This window comes from Cervus canadensis, chromosome 20 (assembly GCF_019320065.1).
Source record: "Cervus canadensis isolate Bull #8, Minnesota chromosome 20, ASM1932006v1, whole genome shotgun sequence".
Taxonomy (NCBI): domain Eukaryota; kingdom Metazoa; phylum Chordata; class Mammalia; order Artiodactyla; family Cervidae; genus Cervus; species Cervus canadensis.
In genome coordinates, this window is record NC_057405.1 from 45,265,380 (window position 1) to 45,292,301 (window position 26,922).

Below are 26,922 nucleotides of genomic sequence, written 5' to 3' on the forward strand. Positions count from 1 at the left end.
CATGCTAGCTAAGTAATGCTCAAAATTCTCCAAGCTAGGCTTCAACACTACATGAACTGAGAACTCCCAGATGTTCAAGCTGGATTTAGAAAAAGACGAACAAGAGATCAAATTGCCAACATCTGTTGGATCATCGAAAAAGCAAGAGAATTCCAGAAGAAACATTTACTTCTGCTTCATTGACTATGCTAAAGCCTTTGACTGTGGATCACAACAAACTATGAAAATTCTTCAAGAGATGGGAATACATGACCACCTTACCTGCCTCCTGCAAAACCTGTATGCAAGTCAAGAAGCAACAGTTAGAACTGGACATGGAACAACAGACTGGTTCCAAATCGGGAAAGGAGTACGTCAAAGCTGTATATTGTCACCTTGCTTATTTAACTTATATCAGAGTATATCATGCGAAATGCCAGGCTGCATGAAGCACAAATTGGAATCAAGATTGCTGGGAGAAATATCAATAACCTCAGATATGCAGATGACACCACCCTCATGACAGAAACTGAAGGGGAACTAGAGTCTCTTGATGAAAGTGAAAGAGGAGAGTGAAAAAGCTGGCTTTTTCAAACATTCAGAAAACTAAGATCATGGCATCCATTCTTATCACTTCATGGCAAATAGATGGGGAAACAATGGAAACAGTGACAGACTTTATTTTCTTGGGCTCCAAAATCACTGCAGATGGTGACTGCAGCCATGAAATTAAAAGACGCTTGCTCCTTGGAAGAAAAGCTATGACAAACCTAGAGTGTGTTAAAAAGCAGAGACATTACTTTGTTGACAAAGGTCCATCTAGTCAAAGCTATGGTTTTTCCAGTAGTCATGTATGGATGTGAGAATTGGACCATAAAGAAGGCTGAGCACCAAAGAATTGATGCTTTTGAACTGTGGTGTTAGAGAAGACTCTGGTGAGTCCCTTGGACTGCAAGGAGATCAAACCAGTCAATCCTAAAGGAAATCAATCCTGAATATTCATAGGAAGGATTGATGCTGAAGTTCCAATACTTTGGCCACCTGATGTGAAGAGTCAACTCATTACAAAAGACCCTAATGCTGGGGAAAATTAAGGGCAGGAGGAGAAGGGGATGACAGAGGATGAGATGGTTGGATGGCATCACCAACTCAATGGATATGACTTTGAGCAAGCTCTGGGAAATGGTGAAGGACAGGGAAGGCTGGCGTGCTGCAGTCCATGGAGTCACAAAGAGTCGGATACAACTGAGCAACTGAATAACAGCAACAACAGTTTCTTACATTTGCTTTGCTAAATACACATTCTGAGGATTATTTGAGAAGGTGAAACTTCCATGCCACAGTTTCATTTTAAAATTAGATATTTAACAAGGCATCAAAACCAAAACTCCCTTCTCCAGGGGATCTTCCCAACCCAGAGATTCCTGGAGAATTCCATGGACTGTATAGTCCTTGGCGTCACAAAGAGTCGGACATGACTGGGCGACTTTCACTTTCAAAACCAAAATGGTAGTATCAGCCACAAAACACTCAGTGGACAAGAAAATGGGATGAAGGTCTCAGAGCGAATGAAGAGCAACTCAGGGCCCACAGCCCCCTTCTCATTTCCTGAATCTCCTCTGAGTGGGTCTAACAGCTGGCTCAGCCCTCCATGGCTGTTGGCTGGGGTGATGAACCGAGAGCAGGTACCTGGCTGCCTCTGATTAGCAGGTGGCCCTGTGATTGGAAGTGGGGCTGGGGAGAAAGAAATGGAACTTTTTCACAGGGTACCCAGGCCCAGAGGCCCCCACAAGCCCAGATCGGTGTGGGAGGGTGATCTGGCTATTAGCCCAGGACTGAGCAGTCCAGAAGGATCTTTTCCCAAATAAATTTTAGCAACGCCTCACTTCTCTGTGATGGCTAGTGCCAAAAAGATAAAAGCAGCTCATGAAAATGTGTTTCATAACTGAACTTGGGAGCTTCTCTTTGTGTTAATGCCAGCACTGTTTACCTTACTGCAGTGGACAGTTTTTCTTAGGTTTAGGTTATAATACTAGGAGGACCAATGAAACCAACCATATTTTTGTGACTAATGTGGAGCCTCCTGTGACGGTGAAAGAGGAGAGTGAAAAACCTGGCTTAGAACTCAACATTTAAAAAATGAAGATCATGGCACCTGGTCCCATCACTTCACAATAAATAGAGGAGGAAAAAGTGGAAACAGTGACAGATTTTATTTTCTTGGGCTCCAGAATCACTGCAGAGGGTGGCTGCAGCCATAAAATTAATAGACACACCTTGGAAAGAAAGCTATGACAAACCTAGACAGCATATTAAATAGCAGAGACATCACTTTGCCAACAAAGGTCCATATAGTCAAAGCTATGGTTTTTCCAGTAGTCATGTAAGGATGTGAGAGTTGGAACATAAAGAAGGCTGAACACTGAAGAATTGCTGCTTTTGAATTGTGCAGAAGACTCTTGAGAGTCCTTGGACTGCAAGGAGATCAAACCAGTCAATCCTAAAGTAAATCAATCCTGAATATTCACTGGAAGGATTGATGCTAAAGCTGAAGCTCCAATACTTTAGCCACCTGATGAGAAGAGCTGACTCACTGGAAAAGACCCTGATGCTGGGAAAGGCTGAAGGCAGGAGGAGAAAGGGATAACAGAAGATGAGATGGTTGGATGGCATCACCGACTCGGTGGACATGGGTTTGAGCGAACTCCAGGAGACAGTGAAGGACAGGGAAGCCCGGCGTGCTGCAGTCCATGGGATCAGAGAGTCGGACAGGACTTAGTGACTGAACAACAGCAACAATGCGGTTGCAATAAAATTGAGAACTTTTGTGATCTTTAATTTAGAGAGCTCGTATCTCCTGAACTAGATTAGATTTGGCAAGTGAGTCAGTTTTCCAATGGTTTCTATCATCGTGAAAAAAGGGGAGGATCTCATGACAAAGAAGAAATAAGAGAAGACAATGCTGAAACAGATGTAGATACTACCCCCTTCTTGATTTGGAGGGAAAAAAAAGAATTAGAAGATAGTAATCTTTAAAAAGGCAGCTTGCCTTTTCATCTTTTATGAATTTTCTTTCTTTTTTTTTTTAAAGGTGTTTTATTATGGTTTTTATCTCTTAGGGCACAAAATAGAGGAGCTAGCTATAATGGAGACATCCTGAATGTAAATTCAGCAATTTAGCGCATCACCCTGTCTCTGTCTCCAGCTCTACCAGATGTGAAGTCATCTCACTGTTCTGGACCCAGCTTCCCAGTTCTCTTGGACAATGAAAAGACTGGACTGGGTGATGTCCAGAATCGCTCTGTTATTCTAAAGGGCACCCTGTGTACTATTATAGGGTTGATGCAGGGCTGCTTCCCTTTCTCAGCCCCAAATAAAAGGCAGATTGATCCAGGGGTCAGCTGGGCACCTATTCCCACTGTCTCTGGGATCACCTGGCTTCCTCTGAATTCAGTCTGGGGATGGGATGGTCTTCATTCCAGGATCCCTGCCCTGCGTAGAGCTCTCAGTGGACTTGGCATGTTCAAGGGCCTCCTTGGTAACAAGAGGACAGGTTTACAGGCCAACAAGCAATGGGACCTATCAGCTTCATTGACAACAAATATTCTCATTTCCCACGGTCCCTAGCATTGACGTACCCAGTGCTAGGTGCCCCTTTTATGGAATTCATTTCATTATATTATTGCATATTAAATTCCATGTATTTGTTTAATAGTTTTTCATTATATTAAAGGCAGAACATAAGATACATCCCCAAGAGAATAACCACCGGATCTGGCTACCATAATATCATGATAAAATTGTAAGCCCTTTCCTGGGTTATTTCCAGGAAGGAAAGTTATTTCCTTAAAAAAAAAAAAAATCACTCCACCAACTTAAATAAAATTGATGTTTTCTAAAGCTGGGGCTTTTTGGTCTTGTTGTTCAGTCGCTAAGTCATGTTCGACTCTGTGACCCCATGGACTGCAGCATGCTAGGCCCTCCTGTCTTTCACTGTCTCCTGGAGTTTGCGCAAATTCATGTCCATTGAGTTGGTTATGCTATCTAACCATCTCATCCTTTGCCACTCCCTCCCTTCTCCTTTTGCCTTCAGTCTTTCCCAGCATCAAGTTCTTTTCCAATGAGTTGGCTCTATGCATCAGGTGACCAAAGTATTGGAACTTCAACTTCAGCATCAAACCTTCCAATGAATATACAGGGTTGATTTCCTTTAAGATTGACTGGTTTGATCTCCTTGCAGTCCAAGGGACTCTCAAGAGTATTCTCCAGCACCACGACTGGAAAGCATCCATTTTTCAGCGCTCAGCCTTCTTCATGGTTGAACTGTCACACCTGAACCTGACTACTGGAAAAACCATAGCTTTGACTGTATGGATTTTTGCTGGCAAAGTGATGTCTCTGTTTTTTTAATATGCTGTCTAGGTTTGTCATAGCTTTCCCTCCAAGGAGTAAGTGTCTTCTAATTTCAAGGCTGTAGTCATCATCCATAGTGATTTGGAGCCCAAGAAAATAAAATCTGTCACTGAAGGGATGGGACAAGATGCTATGATCTTAGTTTTTTGAATGTTGAGTTTTAACTCAGCTTTTTCACTCTCCTCTTTCACCCTTATCAAGAGGCACTTTAGTTCCTTTCACTTTCTGCCATTAGAGTGTTATCATCTGCATATCTGAGGTTGTTGATATTTTTCCAGGCAATCTTGATTCCAGTTTCTGATTCATCCAGCCCAGCATTTCCCATAATGTACTCTGCATATCGGGCTTTCCCAGTGGTTCAGCAGTAAAGAATCTGCCTGCAGTGCAGGATCTGCAGGACACGTGGGTTTGATCCCTGGGTTGGAAAGATCCTCTGGAGAAGGACATGGCAACCCACTCCAGTGTTCTTGCCTGGAAAATTGCATGGACGGAGGAGCCTGATGGGTTACAGTCCATGGGGTCACTAAGAGTTGGACACAACTGAAGCAACTTAGCATGCACTCTGCATAAATAAGTTAAATAAGCTGTTAGATGAACAGCCTTGTCATACTCCTTTCCCAATTCTGAACCAGTCCATTGTTCCATGTTGGCTTCTAACTGTTGTTTCTTGACCTTTAAAAATTCACACTCACTGAACTGGATTTTTAAAAATTTTTCTTTTGAACAATAGATTTATACTTTGTCTTCTAGCTATTTGGGGATCTACACTTCACTGAAATATAAATACGGGAAAGCCTATATTAATCAGTGATTGCCTTAAACAAAAAAAATTTAAATGTATTTCTTCAGGGAAGGGAATGCAATGGACAGCTGAGGAGAACACCTGCAAGGCTCATGAACTTGGAAGTTGGTGGAATTAAACATCTCTGAAGTTCCCTGAGCCGCAAAAGATGACCAAGCAGATCAGCATGAGAAGACTCAAAGAAATTATCAAATCATCCCAGAACAGGAGCATTTTCTTTAAGTCTTCCTCTAAGAAAAAACAACGTGTACTAAAAAGTGTTGACAAAGTATTAAAATAAAATTTAATAAGAGTAAATGTTTTAGATTCACTTTAATATAATATAAAGACGGCTTCCCTGGTGGCTCAGTGGTAAAGAATCCACCTGCCAATGTAGGAGACACAGGTTCGATCCCTGGTCCAGGAAGGTCCCACATGCCATGTGGCAATTAAGCCCGTGGGCCACAGCCGCTGAGCTTGTCTGTGCTCCAGAACCCGTGCTCTGCAACGAGAAGCCACCGTGATGAGAAGCCCGTGCACCACACCTAGAGAGAGGAGCCCCCCACTCACTGCTGCTAGAGAAAGCCCTGGCACTTCAACAAAGACCCAGCAGAGCCAAAAATAAATCAATAATTGATTTAAAAAAAAAAATGAAGAAAGCACATGTTCAAAATTATAAAAATGTATTCCTCAGTCTATTCAATGAATTGTTTTAGTGTCGCTACAATCTTCATAATGACCATGATAACATTTTCCTTAGAAAAGTAATATACATTTACCATGGAAATTTTAGAAAATATGAAAAAATAAAATCATTATATTGTCATCACTCAGAGACAACCACTCACCAATATGATGTATTTATTTGCCTCTGGTTTTTTCTGGGTGTATGCAACTGGGTTTCTCCCTTTCTCTGCTAAATCAGGAACACACTTTTTGCACTGTCTCCCTTTAACTTACAGTACTTCTTGAATATTTGGGGGGAATGGAGAATTACTGAAACAAGTTAGTTAAGGGATGTGTTCTGCTTAAAAGCAGACGGTACAGTCAGCAGGCTTGGGAGAAGCTGCCAAGAGAAAAACTGTTCTGAGCGCTTTTTATTTCTGGTTTCCAGGTAAGGCAGAGCTTAAAGTCTGTATTTCTTAACTGGCATGTTAAGCCTACACTGTACGATGCCTTCATTCACCAGCCAAGGAGACAGAATCACAGAATCTTCAGAATTCTAAATGATCGTGAAAGTTTTCTGTGACACCTCCTGACACTGTCCCTTTCTCCTCCCCACACATCCAGGGCACCGTGACAAAGGCTATAATCTCCACACTTGACACTTTCAGTGATTAGGGCCCCACTGTTTCTGGAGACACCCTATCCCATCTTGCACTGTTCAGTTATTCCTTATATGCTACAGAAAGTGGCCTCCTGGATCTTCGTTCTGCCTTTTGAAACAACACAGAATGAACCAATTCTCTTATTATTATTATTATTATTGGACTCAGTTGCTTTACAATATTCGATTAGTTTCTCCTGTACACCAAAGTGAATCAGCTGCACTTACACCTCCCTCTTTTTTGGATTTCCTTTCCACTTAGGTCACCGCAGAGCTCTGAGTAGAGTTCCCTGTGCCGTATACAGTAGGTCCTCGCTAGTTATCTATTTTATGTGTTGTGTTGTGTTAGTCACTCATTCATGTCCAAATCTTTGCGACTCCATGGACTATTAGCCCGCCAGGCTCCTCTGTCCATGGAATTCTGCAGGCTAGAACACTGGAGTGGGTTACCATTTCTTTCTCCAAGGGATCTTCCCAACGCAGGGATCGAACCCAGGTCTCCTGCACTGCAGGCAGATTCTTTACCGTCTGAGCCACTAGGGAGCCCTATCTATTTTATACACAGTATCAGCAGTATATATATCGATCCTAACTTCCCAGTTCCTCCCATCACCACCGCTTTCCCCCTTGGTGTCCCTATGTTTGTTCTCTATGTCTGTGTCTCTATTGAGGCTTTGTATATAAGATCGTCTATACCAATTTTTTTCCATATGGATGGACCTAGAGACTGCCATACTGAGTGAAGTATGTCTGAGCCACCAGTGAAGCCCATATAATTGTATATTAACTATACATCAATAAAATTAAAAAAAAAAATAAAGATGGTATACAGGAAATGGAAAGAAAATTATCAGGAGGGGAAAAAAAGCAAGTAGCCATGTTGAAACAGTCCACATGGTAAGGAGCTGAGGACAGCTTCCAACCAGGAAGAAATTGAGGTCCTCTATCCAACAGTCTATCAGTAACTGCATGCTGCCAACACCATGTGAGCTTAGAAGCACATGTTTTCCTAGTGGAGCCTCAGATGAAACTGCAGCCCCAGTGACACCCTCGTGTCGCCTTGGATAGAACCTGCTGAGTGGCTGTCCCCGAAGCAGAGAACTCAGCAGTGCGTGCTCAAACTCCTGACCACAGAACATGAGAGGTAATACATGTGCTTCAGGCTTCCAAGTTTTTGGTAATAGTTATGTGGCAATAGTTATCTAATATACCCACAATATCAACATATACAAGAGACACTAGTCCAACTTCTTTGAAGAGATGCGTTTTCAAAATACAAATTTTCCCTCCAGATAAAATCATACTGAGAGCAAATGGTATAAAACCAGCTAGTGCGTCAAACAGGAAACCTGTTTGTCAGCATTTGCAGGTCACGTACCACCCAGGAAACCATTTACCTGTTACTCTGAAAAGGAGAGCTCTGTCCAGAGGAGGCAGGGTAAACAGCTAAAGTAAGAAAGAAACAATGCTATTTCTCTTGCTGCATGGAATTCTTAAGTTTCTTACACAGGCCAGGAAAATAATAAATTAAAAGTACACATTGCTAGGAGGTGAAACCTATACCTCAACTTTTTTATGTCTTTTGGTTTACTTGCTAAAGTCATTGAGTACTTCAGCCTGTGCCAAGTAATTTTCAAACTGAGGTAGTATAAATCATTTTCAGATTCAGTTTCTAGGCTAAGTGAACATTCTATGTCAATCTTGTAAATAAAGAAAACACATGAAAAAGGAAACGACGAGCAAAATCAGACCTGCTGCTTCCAGAATCAGGAGGTACTGAAAGCAAAATTAAAGCCAATTTTTCCTCCTCCTGTAGGAGATAAATGATCAAGCTCCTAGAACATGTATGTCTTCCCTGTGCATAAAGACATGTTAATAAATTGTAGGAAAGTTCCATCACTATACAGATTTTCATATTTCTAATAACTCAAGCCCCTTCCCATAAGCTATAAACCCAACCATTTGAAATAGTAATGTAAATTTTTTAAAATCAGGTATCAGATTTCCAGGATAGAAATCTGTGAATAGTAAGAAATGAAGAATTGTGAATCTGAATGTAAGACATATACTTAAAAAGGATTTCTGGTGAGTTTATTTTTTTCTGGGAGCAATGTATATCACCCAGTTTCAATAGGCCTAAGAAATTGGGGTGCAAGGAGGGAGGGGAATAATATAAAAGAGCAGGACAAATGGCTTCATTGGTCCCAGATACAATGTCACTGTTCTGTGCTGTAAAATGTTCATGTCTTTGGCTGTATTACCTGAAGCAATTGGAGTAGTAAAATCAATAAATAAATTATAACAAAAGGATGACCTCTTATAAAAATTGGATGGAATTATACTCTTAAGTTATAATAAAGGGTTTTGTTTCATTTATAGTATCCTTAATTGGAAATGCTAAAAATAGGAATGAATGCATGAAAAACCTTGGTTTTTATACTTATTTCATTTATTCTCAGAAAAGAGAACTGTGCATCTATCTACAAAGTTTTACATCTTATTTGACTTTAGTTTGTAAAGACTTTAGGCAGAGCAAAAGCACTAACTTTTTAATGTCTTCCCTGCCATAAAATTACCCTCAATTACTTACATCTCTATAGCCATGCACCACATTCCCAGAAATATCTCCTGGTATGTCTCTACAACCAGCTGGGCAGAACTTGCTGGAAAAAAAAAGTAGAGTATATATTTTATTAAGGCTTGCTTAAATTAAAAAGTATTAAATTATACTTAAAAGTATTTTCTCTCCATGCAACATGCAGGAACATCTTCCTCTAATGGCAAATCAGAAACTTGATTTGTGAAAACACAGATTAATCTAAAGGCTTCCCTGGTGAGTCAGGTGGTAAAGAATCTGCCTGCAATGCAGGAGACATGGGTTTGATCCCTGGGTTGGGATAAACATTGACAGATTTGAAGATGAATGCCATAAGCCCTTGTTTCTATATATACCATATTACAATAATGTTTGTTTGGTTTGCTCAAGAAGAATGTACCAGCCAAAACAGATTCCAAAATAGCAGTTGCTTTTATTTCATTTCCTCTCAATTTCCTCCTGCTGACTTAGCAAGTTAGATGTGTGACAACACCTAATTATCAAAACTACCCAAGTACATGGTTTATAATTCTTCCCCGTTGACCTAATGGAATCCAGCACTGCAGCAATAATCAAGGAATTAAGAAACAGAAATAACGGAAATCCTATTACAGGCTTACAGTTCCTTATCCTAGCCCTTAGAGCCAAATATATTTGAGAATTCGGAATTTGAAGGATTTTGGAAAAGCAAAACAGTGCTCACAGTGTATATGATGTAAAACCCTACTGAGGTCTGCAAATATTAATCAGAACTTCAATACCTCTACCAAATACATGGCTAGTTGTATTGGGCCAAAAGGATAAAGATAAAACAGCCTCATGTTTAATCTAGTCCAGTTTTGCTGTCAGATGAATCTATGGTCACATTAATCAGGTGCTGCCACCAAATGAATTACAAAAATTATTTGACTTTTCCAGCTTTCTACATTTTCTGCATTTCATGATAGATGAAGGATTATGGCTCTGTACTAGTCATCATACGTCATCTTTAACTAAACATCACAAATCGGCTGGGCCACAGCTTAGATGATCCAGCACCAGAATATCACACTGTGGGGCTGAGCACATTCCTTTCTCTAAGAGGATACGAAATGACTACTTATGCCCGAAGGCCTTGGCACCACTGGGGCTATACACAGATGGCTGGAAAGAAAATGCTGGTGAATGTCCACATTGGATGAACAGCAACTTTAAGGGCAACATCTAATTATTGGTCATTTTTGCTTTTGTCTTTTCTGAACTAGACTTCATATTAGTAAACAGTGGAGTTGATTCTGCATATAAAATAATCTCCTTTGTTAGAATGTTAGATGGATAGGACCATGGACCCTTGAGCTTAACTTTTGGAGTACACTTATTTATTGTGTAGCTATTGATAAACGAAATCCGGAGAGTTGTACCTGGCACTAAGGAAACACTCTAAGAAGTTAAGAGTTGTTGTTAGTGTTTTTGTTGACAATGACTTCTAGACCAGTGGTTCTCAACTAGGGGTGATTTCTGCACACCCAGAAACATTTGGAAATGTCTGGAGATGTTTTTACCACAACTGGCACACACAGGCCAGGGATGCTGCTAAATATCCACAAGGCACAGACCAGCTCTTCATAAGAACAAATCGTCCACAATATTAGTAGTGCCAAGGTTGAGAAATCCCCTCTGGGCTCTTGTTTTAGAAATGAGAAAATGTACATCAAAGAGATCAAGTAATTTTTCCAGTTAAAGTAAGGCTGGAGTGAAACCTTTCATCTCCTATTCTCTGTAGGTCTCTTTCCTGTGGGAAAGAGAAAATGAACCCCCTCCAGAATCACAAAAGTCACTCCCAAATGCTGGCCAGGTAATAAATGCACTCTAGACTCCATTTTGGCACACAGGTACTAGAGTAGAAGTCAGGGGTCAGTAAACTATGACCCATGGGCCAAATCCAACCTGCACTTTTTTTTTTTAAATAAAGTTTTATCAGAACACAGCCATGCACATTCATTCACACACATACTGTCTATGGCTGCTTTTGCACTACAAAGGGAACAGAACTGCGTGAACAGATAAAAAAAGACTGCATGGCCTGCAAAACCTAAAATCTTTACTACCTGGCCTTTGACAGAAAGTTTGCTGATCTCTGCTGTATAAGAAACCATTTCAAATATTCCTGATTCATTACAACACAGATGATTTTTTAAATTAAATACAAATAAAGGTACTTTATCTGGCTTAACGTCAAGGAAAACAAAATATTCAGCAACAAATGACTGCAGCACAACTAGGACAGTGTATTTACCTGTATTCTGTCTTCAAATAATGGTTAGCTCGTTCCAAACATGTTATTAAATCTGTCATAAATAAAGACAACTGCAATTAGCAGACTGAATAGAAGTTAGGACGCTCATGCTCTAAAGATTTCTTTTAAAATGAAACAGTTTCTGAGAAGCATTTATTTATTCTCTAGTTATCTGAACTTTTCTGCTTAAAAGTAAATAAAAACTGATACACTATCCTCAGGATTTCATTAGTTCATCTTTCTTTTCTACCATCAATGATGGTTCTTCACCATTTATCCAGTGGATGGTAACAGAATCTTTTTTCAACCAAAGAACAACATTGGTTCATTACTATTGACTACACACCTATAAAGATCATGTAACTTCTACTGGCAGGTAGAAAACAATTTCAAGAGCCCATGTGGTTTACAGAGAAGGGTCAGGAACATTTTAATTTGACAGTTTATCTAGTGGCATCCAAGCGACCACAGGGCCAGGTGTTTAGCTGGAACACAAAGTGCTTATCAGCTTTGATCAATGAGGTCCAAAGACTTAAAAGAAAGGTGCTCTCTGAAGCAACTTATAGAACTGAACTTATACTAAGAATGGAAGCTCGAAGATGCTGTGGATTTGGGTGCTTTTAGATGCACCTAGGATAGTTTCCAATATTCCACACTTGCTGCTGTTCTTTCCTTAATCTTTTCAGTGGTTCTTAGGGAGCAATCTATGCTAATCACTGGCCATGCAGCGGCCTGCTAGGATTGCTCAGATCTGATTGACTGAGCAGGAAATAAATGGAGTACCCTGTTCCCAGAGTTATTTCTGCTGGAGGGAACTGAGCAGAAACTCTGGACACTTCTGAGGCCCTGGAGAGACCCTGGGCTGCACGGAAATGACTCTGGAGTTGACCCGGACGAGACCCTGGAGTTGACCCTAGACGAGAGGCTATGTTTTCCGTCCCCATCTGTGTTCATGCTCCTCTTCTCTCCTGCTGATGTGCCAGCTTGATGAATGGGGCACTCGGTGACAGTGACCTCATCCTTCTCACATTGCGTGCTCCCAGGCTGGTGTGCTGGTGTGTATGAGGGCTGGGGCAGGGGGTATCACTGGTTAAAAGGCTTGTCTCCTGGACTAAGAAAGGGGTTGGGGGAGAGCTCCAGAGAACAGCCAGACCTCAGAAGGGTCAGACGCATATCCCTAAAGATACACAATCCAAGGTTTCTTGGAAAATTAAGTCAACCCTCTCCCATATAAGTCAGTGATCAATCTAACATGTGCTATGAAAGCATTCAGTTCAGACCTAACTAAATACCTATGAAGACACTGTGTTCCTCTCTTCCCTGACATCTCAATTCTGATTCTGAGGTCCCAATTCTGTCCAAAGATGGTGACTAGCAAGAGGAATTCTAAGACAGATAAAGGTTTACCGATTCATGCTGGTTATTCCGCCATACCTGGATGGTCGCTGCTGGCATAGGTTAGCAAAAAACCCCGCCCAGAAATGTGGGATCCACTCTCAAAGCGCACAGTTACTTCATTGGTGTTCAGCAGAAGTTCTTTGGGCATAGTCATGCTTCCACAATATGGACCTGAAAACAAAGCATGCTGGTGGCTCATTTCAAAATTTAGACCAGTACAAAGAATTTGTTTATGTATTTTTCTTCCTTAAAGGTCAAATTTACCAAACAACACACACATAGGAATCACCATCTTTACCGACTGAAATTTTGCTTTGTCCTGAGACTGAGAGGTAGAAACTGATGGTAAACTTAATTATACAGACAAACCAAGGTAGGGACAGTGGCCAACTCTAGATAGGCAACAGGCTGGAACTAGTTAATTATGAACAACCTAAAGATATAGGTTTTTATTTTTGTAAGCACACTACTAACAAAAATCAAATATATTAGGGGACTTCCCTGGCAGTCCAGTGGTTAAGACTCTGTCTTTCCAATGCAGGGGGCATGAGTTCAATCCCTCGTGCTGGAACTAAGATCACCCATGCTGTGCAGTATGGCCAAAATTAAATAAATAAATTGTTTAATAAAATAAAATATATTGCAGGCTTCCCAGATGATGCCAGTGGTTAAAAAAAAAAATCTACCCCAACTCAGAAGATGCAAGAGATGCAGGTTTGATCCCTGGGAAGATTCCCTGCAGAAGTAAATGGCAACACACTCCAGTATTCTTGCCTGGAAAACTCGTTGACAGAGGAGCTTGGCAACTACAGTCCATGGGGTCACAAAGAGTCAGACAAGACTGAGTGTGACTGCACGCACACACACAAATATGTTAGCTAGTAAAGAAAATGTTATTACAAAGGTGATATTCTAGGAACTTCCTATATTTGCTTAAAAGAAAAAAAGTGAAATGAAAGTGTTAGTCACTCAGTTGTGTCCGAATCTTTGTGACCCCATGGACTGTAGCCTGCCAGACTCCTCTCCTCTGTCCATGGAATTCTCCAGGCAACAATACTGGGGTGGGTTACCATTCCCTTCTCCAGGGGAATCTTCCTGACTCAGAGATCGAACCCAGGTCTCCTGCAGTGCAGACAGATTCTTTAGCATCTGAGCCACCAGGGAAGCCCACATCTGCCTAAAGTACAGTCCAAATAATTGTGTCCCAATCAAATTCATGTTGAAATCCTAATGTCTGATGTGATAGTATTAGGAGGCCTTGGGGAGGTGCTTAGTTGAACAAGGGCAAAGCCCTCATGAATGGGATTAGAGCCTTTATAAAGAAGGCCCCAGTGAGTTGGCTTGCCCCTTCCAGCAGGTGAAGACAGCAAGATGGCTATGAACCAGGAACTGGGTTCTCACCAGCCACCACACTATATCCACCAGCACTGTGATCTTGAACTTCCCAGCCTCCAGACTGTGAGAAATGAATGTCTGTTGTGCATAAGCTACCTGGTCTATGATATTTTGTTATAGCAGCCTAGAGAGACTAAGAGAGATAGCAAAGAAAATGTTATCACAAAAATATATTCTAGGGGCTTCCTAGGGCTTCCCTGGTGGCTCAGCTGGTAAAGAAATCCTCCTGCAATGCGGGAGACCTGGGTTCTATCTCTGGGTTGGGAAGATCCCCTGGAGGAGGGCATGGCAACTCACTCCAGTATTCTTGCCTGGGGAATCCCCATGGACAGAGGAGCCTGGCGGGCTGCAGTCATGGGGTCGCAAAGAGTCAGACACGACTGAGCGACTAAGCACAGAGGCCTCCTAAATTTGTTCACAGAAACTCACAGATTCCCTTTTTCCAAGAAAGTTCCACCACTGTATAGCACAGGGAACTACATTCAATATTTTGTATTAACTATAAGGGAAAAGCATCTGAATAAAAAATGTGTGCATAACTAAATCACTTTGCTGTACATATGAAACTAACACAGCATTGTAAATCAACTATACTTCAATTTTTTAACAAAAATGTACATAAAGAAAAGAAAGTTCCACAATTTAAGGACTGTCCCATACATGGGAAAAATCTATGTTCATGCAGTTCACTCATTTCTTTTTCTCTTCTCTACCACTCTTAACAGTAACTTCTGATTAACATATGTAATTTACTTTGATTTGTAAAATGAAGTTTATAAGAAAGCAGAGTAATTTCTAAAGGCTTTTGAAATACCACAGTATATATTATACAATTAAGAGTATAACATATTGTTTCTAGACTATGTTGCTTGAAAAGCAATAAGAAGTTCTACGAACTTTTAAGAGACAAAATGAGATTTGGAGCTTAAAAAAAAAAGAACTTCCTAAGACTACTCAAGTAGAAGTTTAGTTTGTAAATTGTCATCCTGAAAGTCAAGTATGCAAGACATGATAATTTCTCTGAAAACAGGGATCAGCAAACAAATTCTGAAGGCAGGTACTCTGCATCAACTTCTCCCAAAATAGAAAAAATAGCATAGAAAGAGCTAATTGCAGCAACAATGACTCTGCATCAGGTTAAGGGAAGACCACTCCAAGTCAGCACTAGTATGACTGGTCACACCAGCCAAAGCCAATACAGGGCCCAGACGGCTTAAATAGGCGGAAGAAGACTGTGAACCCAGCTCAGCCTTCCTCTCCTGGTATAAGGGATCAGATTTCTCTTTGTCCGGTCCAGATGTCATATTCTGAAAATGTGACGAAATGAGAGAGATGCTGTGTGTTTACATGCCACACATCCCTGTTGCTCCCTATTATTAAATGATAATGAATTCCAAACAAAAAAGAGTGTTTCTCTCTTTAGAAATACTTGTATATACTTACTTATGTGAGTTAATACTCGCAAATAATTTAGAATGGAACCTAGGATATAAAGAGTTACTCATGCACTAAGTACCTATTAAATGAATATATGAAAACAAATAATGCCTGTCTTCCTTTTAGGCTATATTCCCTGGGGTTAGGGACTTTCCTATCATCACTTTCTCTCAGACAGCTTGTACATGTGGCAGCCTTCCAAATATTGTCTGAATTTAAACGAAGTTAAATGTTTTTCTACTTGCAACATTGGTTTTTAAAAACAAAACATGATTATAAAGATACACAAAATATTTAATCTTGTCATTACAGAATATCATGAAGAAGCAAGCAAGAAAATTATAGAAAAGAAAGGAAAGAAAATCATTAGTGTGGTAGCTATATGGATTTTTTGATCTTTAAGAGTGCTCATAAGCACAGAAGATAGGCAATTAATACTAAATCCATTTTTGTATAATAAAGTAGAATGAGAAGAGTTTTTTCAAAATTAAAGTGAGTCATTACTGCGCTTGACTTTTGCAACTGATTCTCAGTTTTAAATACGTTTCAAATTCATTTGTTCTTTGCACAGGTTAAGTGAGATACTTGCTTTGCAAACCTAACAACAAAGATGAAATAACCAGTTACTTGTTGCTATTAATAAGTCAGAATATTTTCCTAACCCATATTTACTTTTTCCAAGAAGAAATAACAGCATGAAGACTTCTCCAAACAGTGATGATGACACCATACCAATTTCTCCTTAAACTTCTATTGCATTCCAATGGGTTCTAACAAAAACAGCGAGGAAAAGCAAGTCTAAATTGATTATCAGTGGGAACTTGACATTTTTCTAGTTGAAATATATTTGACATATAACACTAATTTAAGGTAGACAACATGCTAGTTTGATATCTTTATGTATTTTAGTATGATAGTCACTGTAGGGATACTAAGCATGTGTGGTGTTGTGTTGGTCGCTCAGTCGTGTCTGACTCTTTGTGACCCCATGGGGGTCCTCTGTAGCCTGCCAGGGTCCTCTGTCCATGGAATTCTCTAAGCAAGAATACTGGGGTGGGTGGCCATTTCCTTCTCCCAAATTAGCATATCTATCCTATTACTTATCATTTCTTCTGAGTGGTTGCAATAATTAAGTAGTAGTCTCTCAGCAAGTTGATGATTACAATAAAGTACTGTTGTCTGTATTCACTAAACTGTGCATTAAATCTCTAGGGTTTATTTGTTACTCACTGCAAGTTTGTACCCTTAAACAACATCAATCCTATTTTCCCACCCTCCATCCCCTGGTAGCTACCATTTTGCTTTCTGTTTTTATGAACTGGTCTTTTTTTAGATTCCATATGTAAATGGAGATCATACACTATTTGTCTTTTTCTATCTGACTCATCTCACGTAGCATTTGCTGTTGCAAATGACAGGATGTCCTACTTTCTCACGGTTGAATAATTGGAGGGTTTTGTGTTTTTTTAGATTTTTATGGAACAATTGAAAGGAAAGGCTGCAAAATTTTAAATACTTTACATGTATAGATAAGAGTGCATGCCATCATGCTAACTTGCTGTGCAATACATATAATTTCCTAAATCAAAAACACACAGTAAAACTCTAATTTGGCTGCATCCCCCCCAAAGTCCCAGTAAACATTTCTGAAAGAAGTTCAAAGAAAGAAAATGTAAACACACACATCCTTTAATCACCCTTAACCCACTGATACCATCCTTCCCACATTCTCATTGATATGTTGCAAAGACATAACTAAACCTTAGCAGGGATAGGATATGCCCTGTCTATACAAATGCCATCATTCAAAGTTATTTGATAGGTTCATCAAGGCACAGCGGCCACACAGCAGAGGCAGCTTTAGTCCAGAGCAGGGAACTGAAGCTGGGGACTGGTTGCTCTATTGCCTTTGGCAAAACATTCAAATCATTGCTTGTCTGAAGGTCTGACAGATAAAGATTCCTTTTCACAGACTCCAGGTTAATAACTGCATTCCTGGAGTTAAAAGGGAAAAGTGATGAAAACAGAGACGTGTGACTGGCAGTGAGAAGGAAAAATAATTAGAAACCACAGAAGGATCCTACAAGCCTATCCTAAGTTCTCTCTTTCAGTTTTTTTTAAAACTAATTATTAATTTATTTTAATTAATGAACTTTTTGGCTGCATTGGGCCTTTGTTGCCACGTGTGGACTCCTTCCAGTTGCAGAGAGTGGGGGCTACTCTCTACCTGTGGTGCAGGGGCGTCTCACTGAACTGGCTTCTCATTGCAGAGCACAAGCTCTAGGCTCATGGACTTCATGGGCTGTAGCCCGTGGGGCCTCGAGTGTGGGCTTCAGCTGCTGTGGCACACGGGCTTAGTTGTTTGGCGGCGCGTGGCATCTTCTCGAACCAGGGATCGAACCCAGGTCCCCTGCATTGGCAAGTGAATTCTTGACAACAGAGCCACCAGGAAAGTCCTGCGTTCTCAGTTTTCAGCCAGACTCCCTTGAGGATGGTATCTTTTTCTATGAAAGACTTTCTCCACCCCACCTGCCCGAAAGATGTATTTACTCTTAGGTACTCTCTGTCTCAATTTTTAAAAAGGATCTACACCTGTATTTGAGCAATACACAATGCCAGTGTCATTGGAAACCCATTAAGGGTTCAGAGGTGACTTCTAGCTTTGACTGTGGTTACATTCTCTTCCGGCGCAATGTTCCTAGGCTGGTAAAACTACCACAATTCACAGTCAAGGCTGAACCCTAACCCTTTTGAGTGGTTCTTAAGAACTCTAGCAGACCCAAAAGCAAGACTCACAGTCTGCATGGATGTCTGCTTTACAACTGGAAGTGCTGTGTGTTTCATAGGACTTGGACTTGCTGTTTAACTCTGCCCTCCTCCCTACCTCTATCCTTGTCTGGGAAGCAGGTTCCGTCTTTGTAGTCCCAAATTCCCATCCGACTGGGAGACAGCAGAAAGGCAGTTCATCAAGTAGTAAGAAAATCATGAAAAATAAATCCTTCTACCTTTTGTGGTTTGTCGTGAGTCACCCTGGATTGTGGGAAAAGCCATCAGTGATACCAAATGGAGTAGCATGTGGCGTTTGGCACCAGACATCAGACCAGGAGCTGGCAGACAATGGACTGACTCCTTGGACAAAAGGAATAAGGGCTAGCAGTCCTAGGAGCTGCCTGCTTTGAGCACAGTAGGCCAGTTCCTCTCAGCACATCCCCTGTTCCATAAGCAGCTGAGAGAGGAAACCCTTTATCTTCCCACGTGTGAATAAAAGCCAACTGTCCTGCCAGGAAGAATGAACTGTCTGCCTGGAGCCAGCCCTCTGGAATCTCTGGCAATCTGACAATCCATGCAGCAATTCACCCTCACGCTGCATTCTCCATGGCCTGTCTGCCTGAGTCTCCGGATACAAGGCAGTATTCTGTTTAATAACGGTTCCAAGTCACTTCAGATGGGTCTATGCTTTTGATCTTGAAACTGACGGCACTAAATTATTGTTTCATCTGTGAAAAGATGTGTTTAAAAGATGCTATGCATGCCATTAAAAGAAACCAAAGAGGAGATCTCTCCCTCTCCAGATGCAGTGGTGAAAACAGAGACCAAATGAAACACTAACTCGCCAGAGATTTGTCATAAATCAAATTGAACAACGAGCACCAAAAATCTCCTAAAAGCCTTCATTAGCCTTATGAGCACCATCTTACTCACACATTTAATTTTTCATGGCAGATAAGAACATGCCGATGAGATGAAGTGATGCTCCCTGGGCAAGCCATTGGCAGAGCCAGCCACACGATGTGCCATCGGCGAGCTGCCATGAAAGTGGTACCTGATGTGGCCCAGATCTGGGTGTAGAGGTACACTGATAAAACAATCTCCAGAAATGCTGAAGCTGCAAACGCCATTGGACTTCTGTCCATTTTCTTTTTTTCCTGTGCAGTCAAATGGCAGGGTTTGTCCTGCTAGCTAATTGCAATAGGCCAGTGTACAAAATTACAGAATTTTCAGGGCCATTTTCTTTGAAAAGGAGGGACATTTGCATAAAAAAGGGATATTCCTGGACTGTGCCATTAAAACCATAGTCACGTAAGAACGTAAGTGGTATCCCTGGAGAGTTTTGGTCTCTGGTTCCCAGACAAAAATCAGTGACAGATGATAAATGAATCAGGCAGATTCCTAGACAAAGGTGCAGCTTTCCTTGGGGCTATGGGACTTGGGTCAAGAAGTGCCTTCACTCCAGAATCTACCTAGGCGATTACTTTTTGCCCAACAAAAGATGGCAATTTGCTGAAATGAACCACAGTGTATCTCTGGGGAAGTGCTTGAGGAAAAGGAGAAGGAAGAGGCCAATATTTTTTTTCCTTGAGGCTTATGGTTATGTTAATGAGACATCTAGCATGGAACATTCTGGCTGATACAACTTTTTTAAGAGATACATTTTATTTGTATTTTAAAAAAAATTTTGGCCGTGCCATGCAGCATGTGGGATCTTAGGTCCCCAACCAGGGATGGAACCAGCGCCCCCTGCAGCAGTGGAAGTGCAGAGTCTTAACCACTGGACTGCCAGGGAAGTCACCTAACTTTTTCATATGCTTACAATTCTTTCTGAATTCTATCTTGGTATAAAAGGCAAAACAAAGCAAAAGAAAAAGCAGTCCTTCTTAAGCATGTCCACCAAAGCTGCCCCAGTGATAGAGGAAAATGCATTTCTGGGGTGTCGGAAACCCCAAAACAATTTTCCAAAAGCTTCTCCATAGGCTTTTGTTTTATCTTCAGAAGTCGTAAGAATTTTGCATTCTCCATAATATGGCTTTGAGACATAAACCATCTATAAAATAGAGGCTGCCAATCTTGCGTTTTTCTCTATTTGGAATTCTCTTAACAGAGAAGTCATAATGATTAGATCTTATTGCAATATGCCAGATACATATCATTCTAAACTATTATCACAGAAATCTTGTTGTAGTTATGAGTCAAAACACTCAGTATTATTTCCGACTTTTCCCATTTCTCTTGTTCCTGGTGTAATATAAATATTAATGGCTGACTTCACATCGTTGTATTTCTAAGTCACTGACAATGGTTAAAAAAATACTGGGGGTGGAGGTGGGAGTACAGGAAATGTAAGAGAACAATTCTGGAACTTCCTGGGTTTTCCATAGTCCAAGTCATTTAGCAACACAGCTAATTTAACTGACTATAATTAGGTTCACTGACTATGATGTCTCCCTTAATTTCTTGACTAAGAAGCACTTTTTTAAGCCTTAAATTTATACTAGCCCTCTGCATGTGAGTGATTTCTCAAAATTCCATTTGGTTCTCAGGATACCCACCCCTAGGGGAAGGCTTGCAGAGGTCTCCATTTCTTCCAGCAAATAATGAACAAGAACTACAGTTCACTTCTGCACAAACCACGAGATCAGATGGCTTTTATCACCCTGAATGGGAATGGCACGGTGCTTAAGAATGGGGTCCCTAGAGCCAAATGTCCAGACTTGAATCCCAGATCTAGTTAAGTGATTACAAGCAAGTGACTTGACCTCTTTGAGCTTCAGTTTCCTTATGTGTGGATGCTAATAATAGGCCCCCTCTTACAGGGCCATTATGAGGGTTAAGTGAGTAACTCTAGAGCCCCAAAGCCCAGCGCAGAGCACAGCTGAATGCTCTATTGCAGGAACCTTCTATACAGTTTCACGGTCTTTTGTATATAATAAGTAGAGTCCTAAAACTGTACGTAAATCAAGTCTTTCTTTAAATGCAGAGCAGATATTTATTGATAGAGGAATCTTACTATAAATCTTCCTACAGCGTGAGTAAAGATACTCAAATTTATAAGATTATAGACTTTTAAATGTATGTTTGCCAAAATCAAGCTGCATGCAATTTGATTCATTAAATGTTGATTGTGGGTCTGCAAGTGTAAGATTATGACAAGCAACAGGGGATGTTCAAAGGATGAATCAAATGCAATTCCTTCCTCAGGAAACCCCAAATCAGTTGAGAGGCTAAAATAATGATCTCCACTTGAGACTGGGGCTCCACTGAAGGCATAGAAAAACAACGTGAGCCCAAGAGAAGGAATATCTGGAGCTGCTGAACATCAGAGGAGGTTCTAGGGTAACTAGCATTGGATTTGCTTGTCTTCACACTGTGTATATGTGTGTGTGTGTGTGTGTGTGTGTTTTAGAAGGGGCAGAAAAGTAGGGGGAACAGGAGAGGGACATGCAGAAGAAATGACATCATCAAAAGTACTGAACATGAAACTGTTTGATGTGTTTATTTGGAAAAGGCATTGGGATGCAGAGACTCAGAGATGTGGCTGGAAATGTGGGTGGGGAAGAGAGTGAGTGAGCCAGCCTTGAACACCAAGCTAGTGATTGTCTGTAGACAGTGGGGCACAATTAACCATTTTTGAAATAAAGAAATCATCACAACAATATTTAACAAGATAATCTTAGATGGCCTGGAGGGAATGGAGACTGGTGAAAGAAAAGAGGAGAAAATCAGGAAGTTTTTTCTATAAGAAATAGACACAAAATGTGAACTGGTGGTGGCAGAGGGGGGAAAAAAAAAAAACAAAATAAGCCAAACTGAATGAACTATGGGCTTAGGGAACATGGGTTCTCTGCTCATCTCATGAAGCTGTATGGAGAAAATCTGTCCATGAAGCTACTTCTGACTCAGGGAACCCCTGCCACAGGCTGGGACTGATCTGGATAAACTTGGGTTACCAGGGATGCACCAGGAGGTGTAGATGGCGTGTCCTGCTGCAGCTTAGCCTCTTCTGGGTGAAAGGAGAGCGCGTGGGGTAGCAAGAGGGACTGATGTGTTCTCTGCACTTAGACATGTTAGACAAACAGTAGACTGTATTCTAGCCCACTGAGGAGGAGGAGCGGCTGGAAAGGCAGGGGAGAGGCAGGAAGAGGAGGGGAAGGAGGGAGGGAATGATGATGGTAGCTAACGTTGACTGAGTGCTTATTATGGGCCACACATTTTACTTTAAAGTTATATATACAAGTGCTTCACTCACCCATATGTGGCAGATATTGTTATTTTGCCCATTTTGAAGAAGGGAATATGGAGACACAGAAAACTAAGGCATTTGCTCAAGGTCAAAGTAATTTAAAAATAAGCAGTAAAGCAGGAATTTGGAGTTAGGCAGTCTAATTCCGGAGTCTGCCCTCTTAAGCCCAAGTGAAAACTCTACACAGAAACAGAAGCGTTCATCTCAGTCCATGCTGAAGGCCTGGTTTTACTGGTCCACAGTGACCTGGGTGTGGGAGTCTATGAAACTCCATCAGAACAAGGTCCTTTGAGATCCCAAGGGACCAATATTCCCACCAAGATTCTTCCAGCAGGTCCTTCAGGGGGTTGAGGAACAGCCCTAAACTCTACCCACTGGGGGAAGATCAGCTTTCATGGAAAACTGGGACCTAGTAAATCTTGAAATATCAGGAAGCAGAAATGACAGTTTCACTGGGGTCCCCACAAACAGTGGTAGCAGAAACAAACCTCTGGGTGACTTCTTTGTGGTCAGCAAGACTGGAAATGGAACTTAACATTAAGTTCCATTACATTACCTTAACATTAACTTAACCTTAACTTAAGGTTACAGGGTGCCTAACAAGTTTTAAAGTTGAGAATAATGATCTTTAGTATGAATCCACAGTCTTCCCTCTTCAGTCTCATGAATAAAACAACATGAGACATTTCATATTTTAAATGTAGGTATATTGGCACGACACAATGCCTGAATCAGCACCTACTCTCCCCACAAGTTCAAGATATCTTAACGTTTTATACAACTAATTTCTTATTATTTTATATCACAAATATAAAAGGGAGGAGATTGAGAATCAATCCTGAAGCAGCAACCTGAACTGAACTATACAACTAAATGCTTCATGATCCTGACTGGATTCTAGACCAGGAAGGGACATGGCTGTTTCTTTTGAAGGAAGTCTCTGTTACTTTGGCCTCAAACTGAAATGCAAAATGCCCTTAGTAACAGTGAAAAAAAATCTCTAAGAAAAGTATGATACTTCTTAAATTTTTTTTTGGCCAGGATATTAGTACACATGATCTTAAAAGTCAGTATATATGTTTTATATCCAAAAATGTTTATAAGTTTAAAAGTTTATGTTTAAAAACATCTTGAGAATCATACTCTCATTTACGGATGTGAGAGTTGGACTATAAAGAAAGCTGAGTGTCAAAGAATTTATGCTTTTGAACTGTGGTGTTGGAGAAGACTCTTGAGAGTCCTTTGGACTGCAAGGAGATCCAACCAGTCCATCCTAAAGGAGATCAGTCCTGAATGTTCATTGGAAAGACGGATGCTGAAGCTGAAACTCCAATATTTTGGCCACCTGATGGGAAGAACTAACTCATCGGAAAAGACCCTGTTGTTGGGAAAATTGAGGGCAGGAGGAGAAGGGGACGACAGAGGATGAGATGGCTGAAAATCATCACTGACTCGACGGACATGAGTTTGAGTAAGCTCCGGGAGATGGTGATGGACAGGGAAGCCTGGCATGCTGCAGCCCATGAGGTTGCAAAGACTCGGACACGACTGAGCAGCTGAACTGAACTGAACTGAAGATTCATGCCTCGCTCTTAACATATGTTCTAGAGTAAGCCTGATAAAGTTGTTGATTCATGGCTGTTTAAAGAGTATTTTAAAAAGGAGGATCAGTGTCTTAATTCAGCCACAGGTATATAAGTGCACTCTTCAAATTGATGTTAGAATCTGAAATATCAGCCATAATTATAATACATGACAAACAGAAGAAGAATAACCCCACATTGTTTGTATCAGGTCTCTTAACAATCAGTGAGATCAGGTGTATATTTTGCTTGATCACTGGGAAGGCTGATGTGGGTCACACCTGTTTATAGTACATTTTACTACCATGAATGAAAGCACTCAAAGTATATGCACCAAACCCTTAAAACAAAATCGGTGTGAGGTGGGCAGGGGGAACCATTATAAATTACATGCACAATGATTAAAAACTGTACAACCTCAGCTTATTCACAGTGGTTAATGAATCACATTCCAACTATGTCCACTCTTGGCAGAGCTTCCAAACATGAATGCCAGAAGACATAATTCTTTTTCAAAACATTAACTCCACATTTAAAAGTCTGACAGTGTTGAGTCTTAAAATCTCTTGGCAATGGGTCTTAGCAATTAACTGAAAAAAATCTCAGCTGGATAAACCAAAACTATTTAGCTGTTTCAGCCACACATGTAACTGTTAGAGCCCAGTATACTGGAATTGCAGGCAGTATTCCTGATCGTGTATTTCTACCCCCACTCTCCCACAGGGGGACTGCAGTGCACACTCTCCTCCAGGTTCTGTGGGTCCCTGGGACCACCCCCTCCACAGTCTTGGGGCCACACTGGCTGCAGAGGGGCCTCACCTCCTCCAGGGAGCGGGACAAGAGCCCCACAGGAAAGCCCACTCCCTCAGCTCGCCCAGGCCAACAAAGCACTCCAGCCTCCTCTTCCTTCTTGGCAGATGCCAGGAAGTTCAAACTGACCAGGGGACTGTTTTAACTAAATTAAATATAGGTCTAAAGTCAGTAATCTTAGTCAAAGAAAATCTACTTGTTTTTATTAAGAAACAAACGTTTATTAAAGAAAACAAAGTCAAGGGAAGACAAAAACAATACACCAAGTTGAACCTTCTAAAATCCTCCTCCTAACAATTTGCTGCAGTCATGTTCTCACTCTGGTTAGAGGCTTTTTTCTATTATTATAACATTACTATGTATTCATATTTCACCTAACACTACATCATGGCTCAGTGGTAAAGGATCTACCTGCCAATGCAGGAGACCTGGATTCAATCCCTGGATCAGGAAGATGCCCTGGAGAAGAAACTGGCAACCCACTCCAGTATTTTTTTCCTGGGAAATCCCACGGATAAAGGAGCCTGGTGGGCTACAGTATGTGGTGTCGCAGAAGAGTCGGACACAACTTAGCAACTCAACAACAACATCACCATAAGAAGCTTTCCATTTAACTGTCTTTTTAACAGATAGCTGTTTAATATTGCAAATAAGTATTATATGCTTTACTTAACTGGTTCCTTGCCACTGAACTTGCCCATTTACTTTTTAAATCATTTATTCACAGAGTATCTACTATATTCAAATCACTGGATGAAATATAAGTACAAATATATGAATAAGCAGCTTCTCCAAGAATGCTCTTCAGAATTATTATACAAAGACACAAATATACAGATGCAACATACATGCATATGCATGTGTATACCCGCTCTATGTGGCTGAGCCATTTAATTCTTCTAAAATATGCTTCTAGGATTGAAATATTCTAATTTCCTTTCCGTGTAGTCCTTTCATTACTAATTTCTATTATTCCTGTCTACTAGATTTGCCTTAATGTGACTGATCAAGAAATCTTTAAAGTAGTCTCAAAATAAACTAATTCTAAGCATCAATAAGTATTTTATCTTAAGAACATCCCCAACCCAAAATTTTAACTACACTTGTGTTTTAGGCAAAATTGCTGTCTGATGTAGTACTGGGCGGAGCCCCCTGGGAAGGCAGTTGAGCATGAGGCTTTCTTTGGGTGTTGGGACTTGGGGAGAAAGAGACATCTGGAAACAGATGTCTTGAAACCACAGAGACATAGACATAAATTTTCCTTTCAGCCCTTAACTAGCTGTGTGATCTTCAGCATGTTAGTTGAAAAAAAAAAAAAATCTTGGGAACTCCCTGACAGTCCAGTGGTTAGTTAGGACACAATGATTTCACTGCCAGGACCCAGGTTCAGTCTCTGGTTGGGGAACTAAGATTCCACAAGCTACACAGTACAGTAAAAAAAAAAAAAGAATGAAACAGCAAAACTCATCATGCCTCAGTTTCTCTATTTGCAAAAAAAAGTTAATAGTAACAGCCTTGCAGGGGGGAATATGAGGATTCCAGAAAATCTACCTAAGGCCAAACCTATGCCTGGCATACAATGAATATGCTTACTTCTATAATGAGCATATATTTTGTTTTTAAAAAACAAGCATAACTATGTAGGAAAAAAATCTGAAGAGAAAAATGAATTTACTAGGCTTTATTGAAATGAATGGCAATTCATTACTCACTTCCAAGTGAAGTGTCTAACTCTTGAAAATTCAAGAAGCTAGAAACATGGAATAGAGTGCTCTGATGCCAACCATGATCACCTTGTAACCCAGCTCCTAAAATGCAGTTAAATGCTAGTCACTCAGTCATGTCCGACTCTTTGAGACCCAAGGACTATAGCCTGCCAGGCTCCTCTGTCCGTGGGATTCTCCAGGCAA

General features: G+C 40.7%; 1 protein-coding gene across 3 annotated transcripts in view; it reads right to left on the bottom strand.

The window, feature by feature from the left end:
• Window positions 1-26,922, bottom strand: part of DCBLD1 (discoidin, CUB and LCCL domain containing 1) — a 91,599-nt gene that overhangs the window by 14,717 nt on the left and 49,960 nt on the right. For all 3 annotated transcript variants that reach the window (XM_043439094.1, XM_043439093.1, XM_043439095.1), the window contains 3 exons: window positions 12,806-12,940; window positions 11,372-11,423; window positions 9,091-9,163 (listed from right to left, as the gene is read on the bottom strand). In XM_043439094.1, coding sequence (XP_043295029.1) covers window positions 9,091-9,163; window positions 11,372-11,423; window positions 12,806-12,940 — 260 coding nt within the window. The remainder of the gene's footprint in view (window positions 1-9,090; window positions 9,164-11,371; window positions 11,424-12,805; window positions 12,941-26,922) is intronic.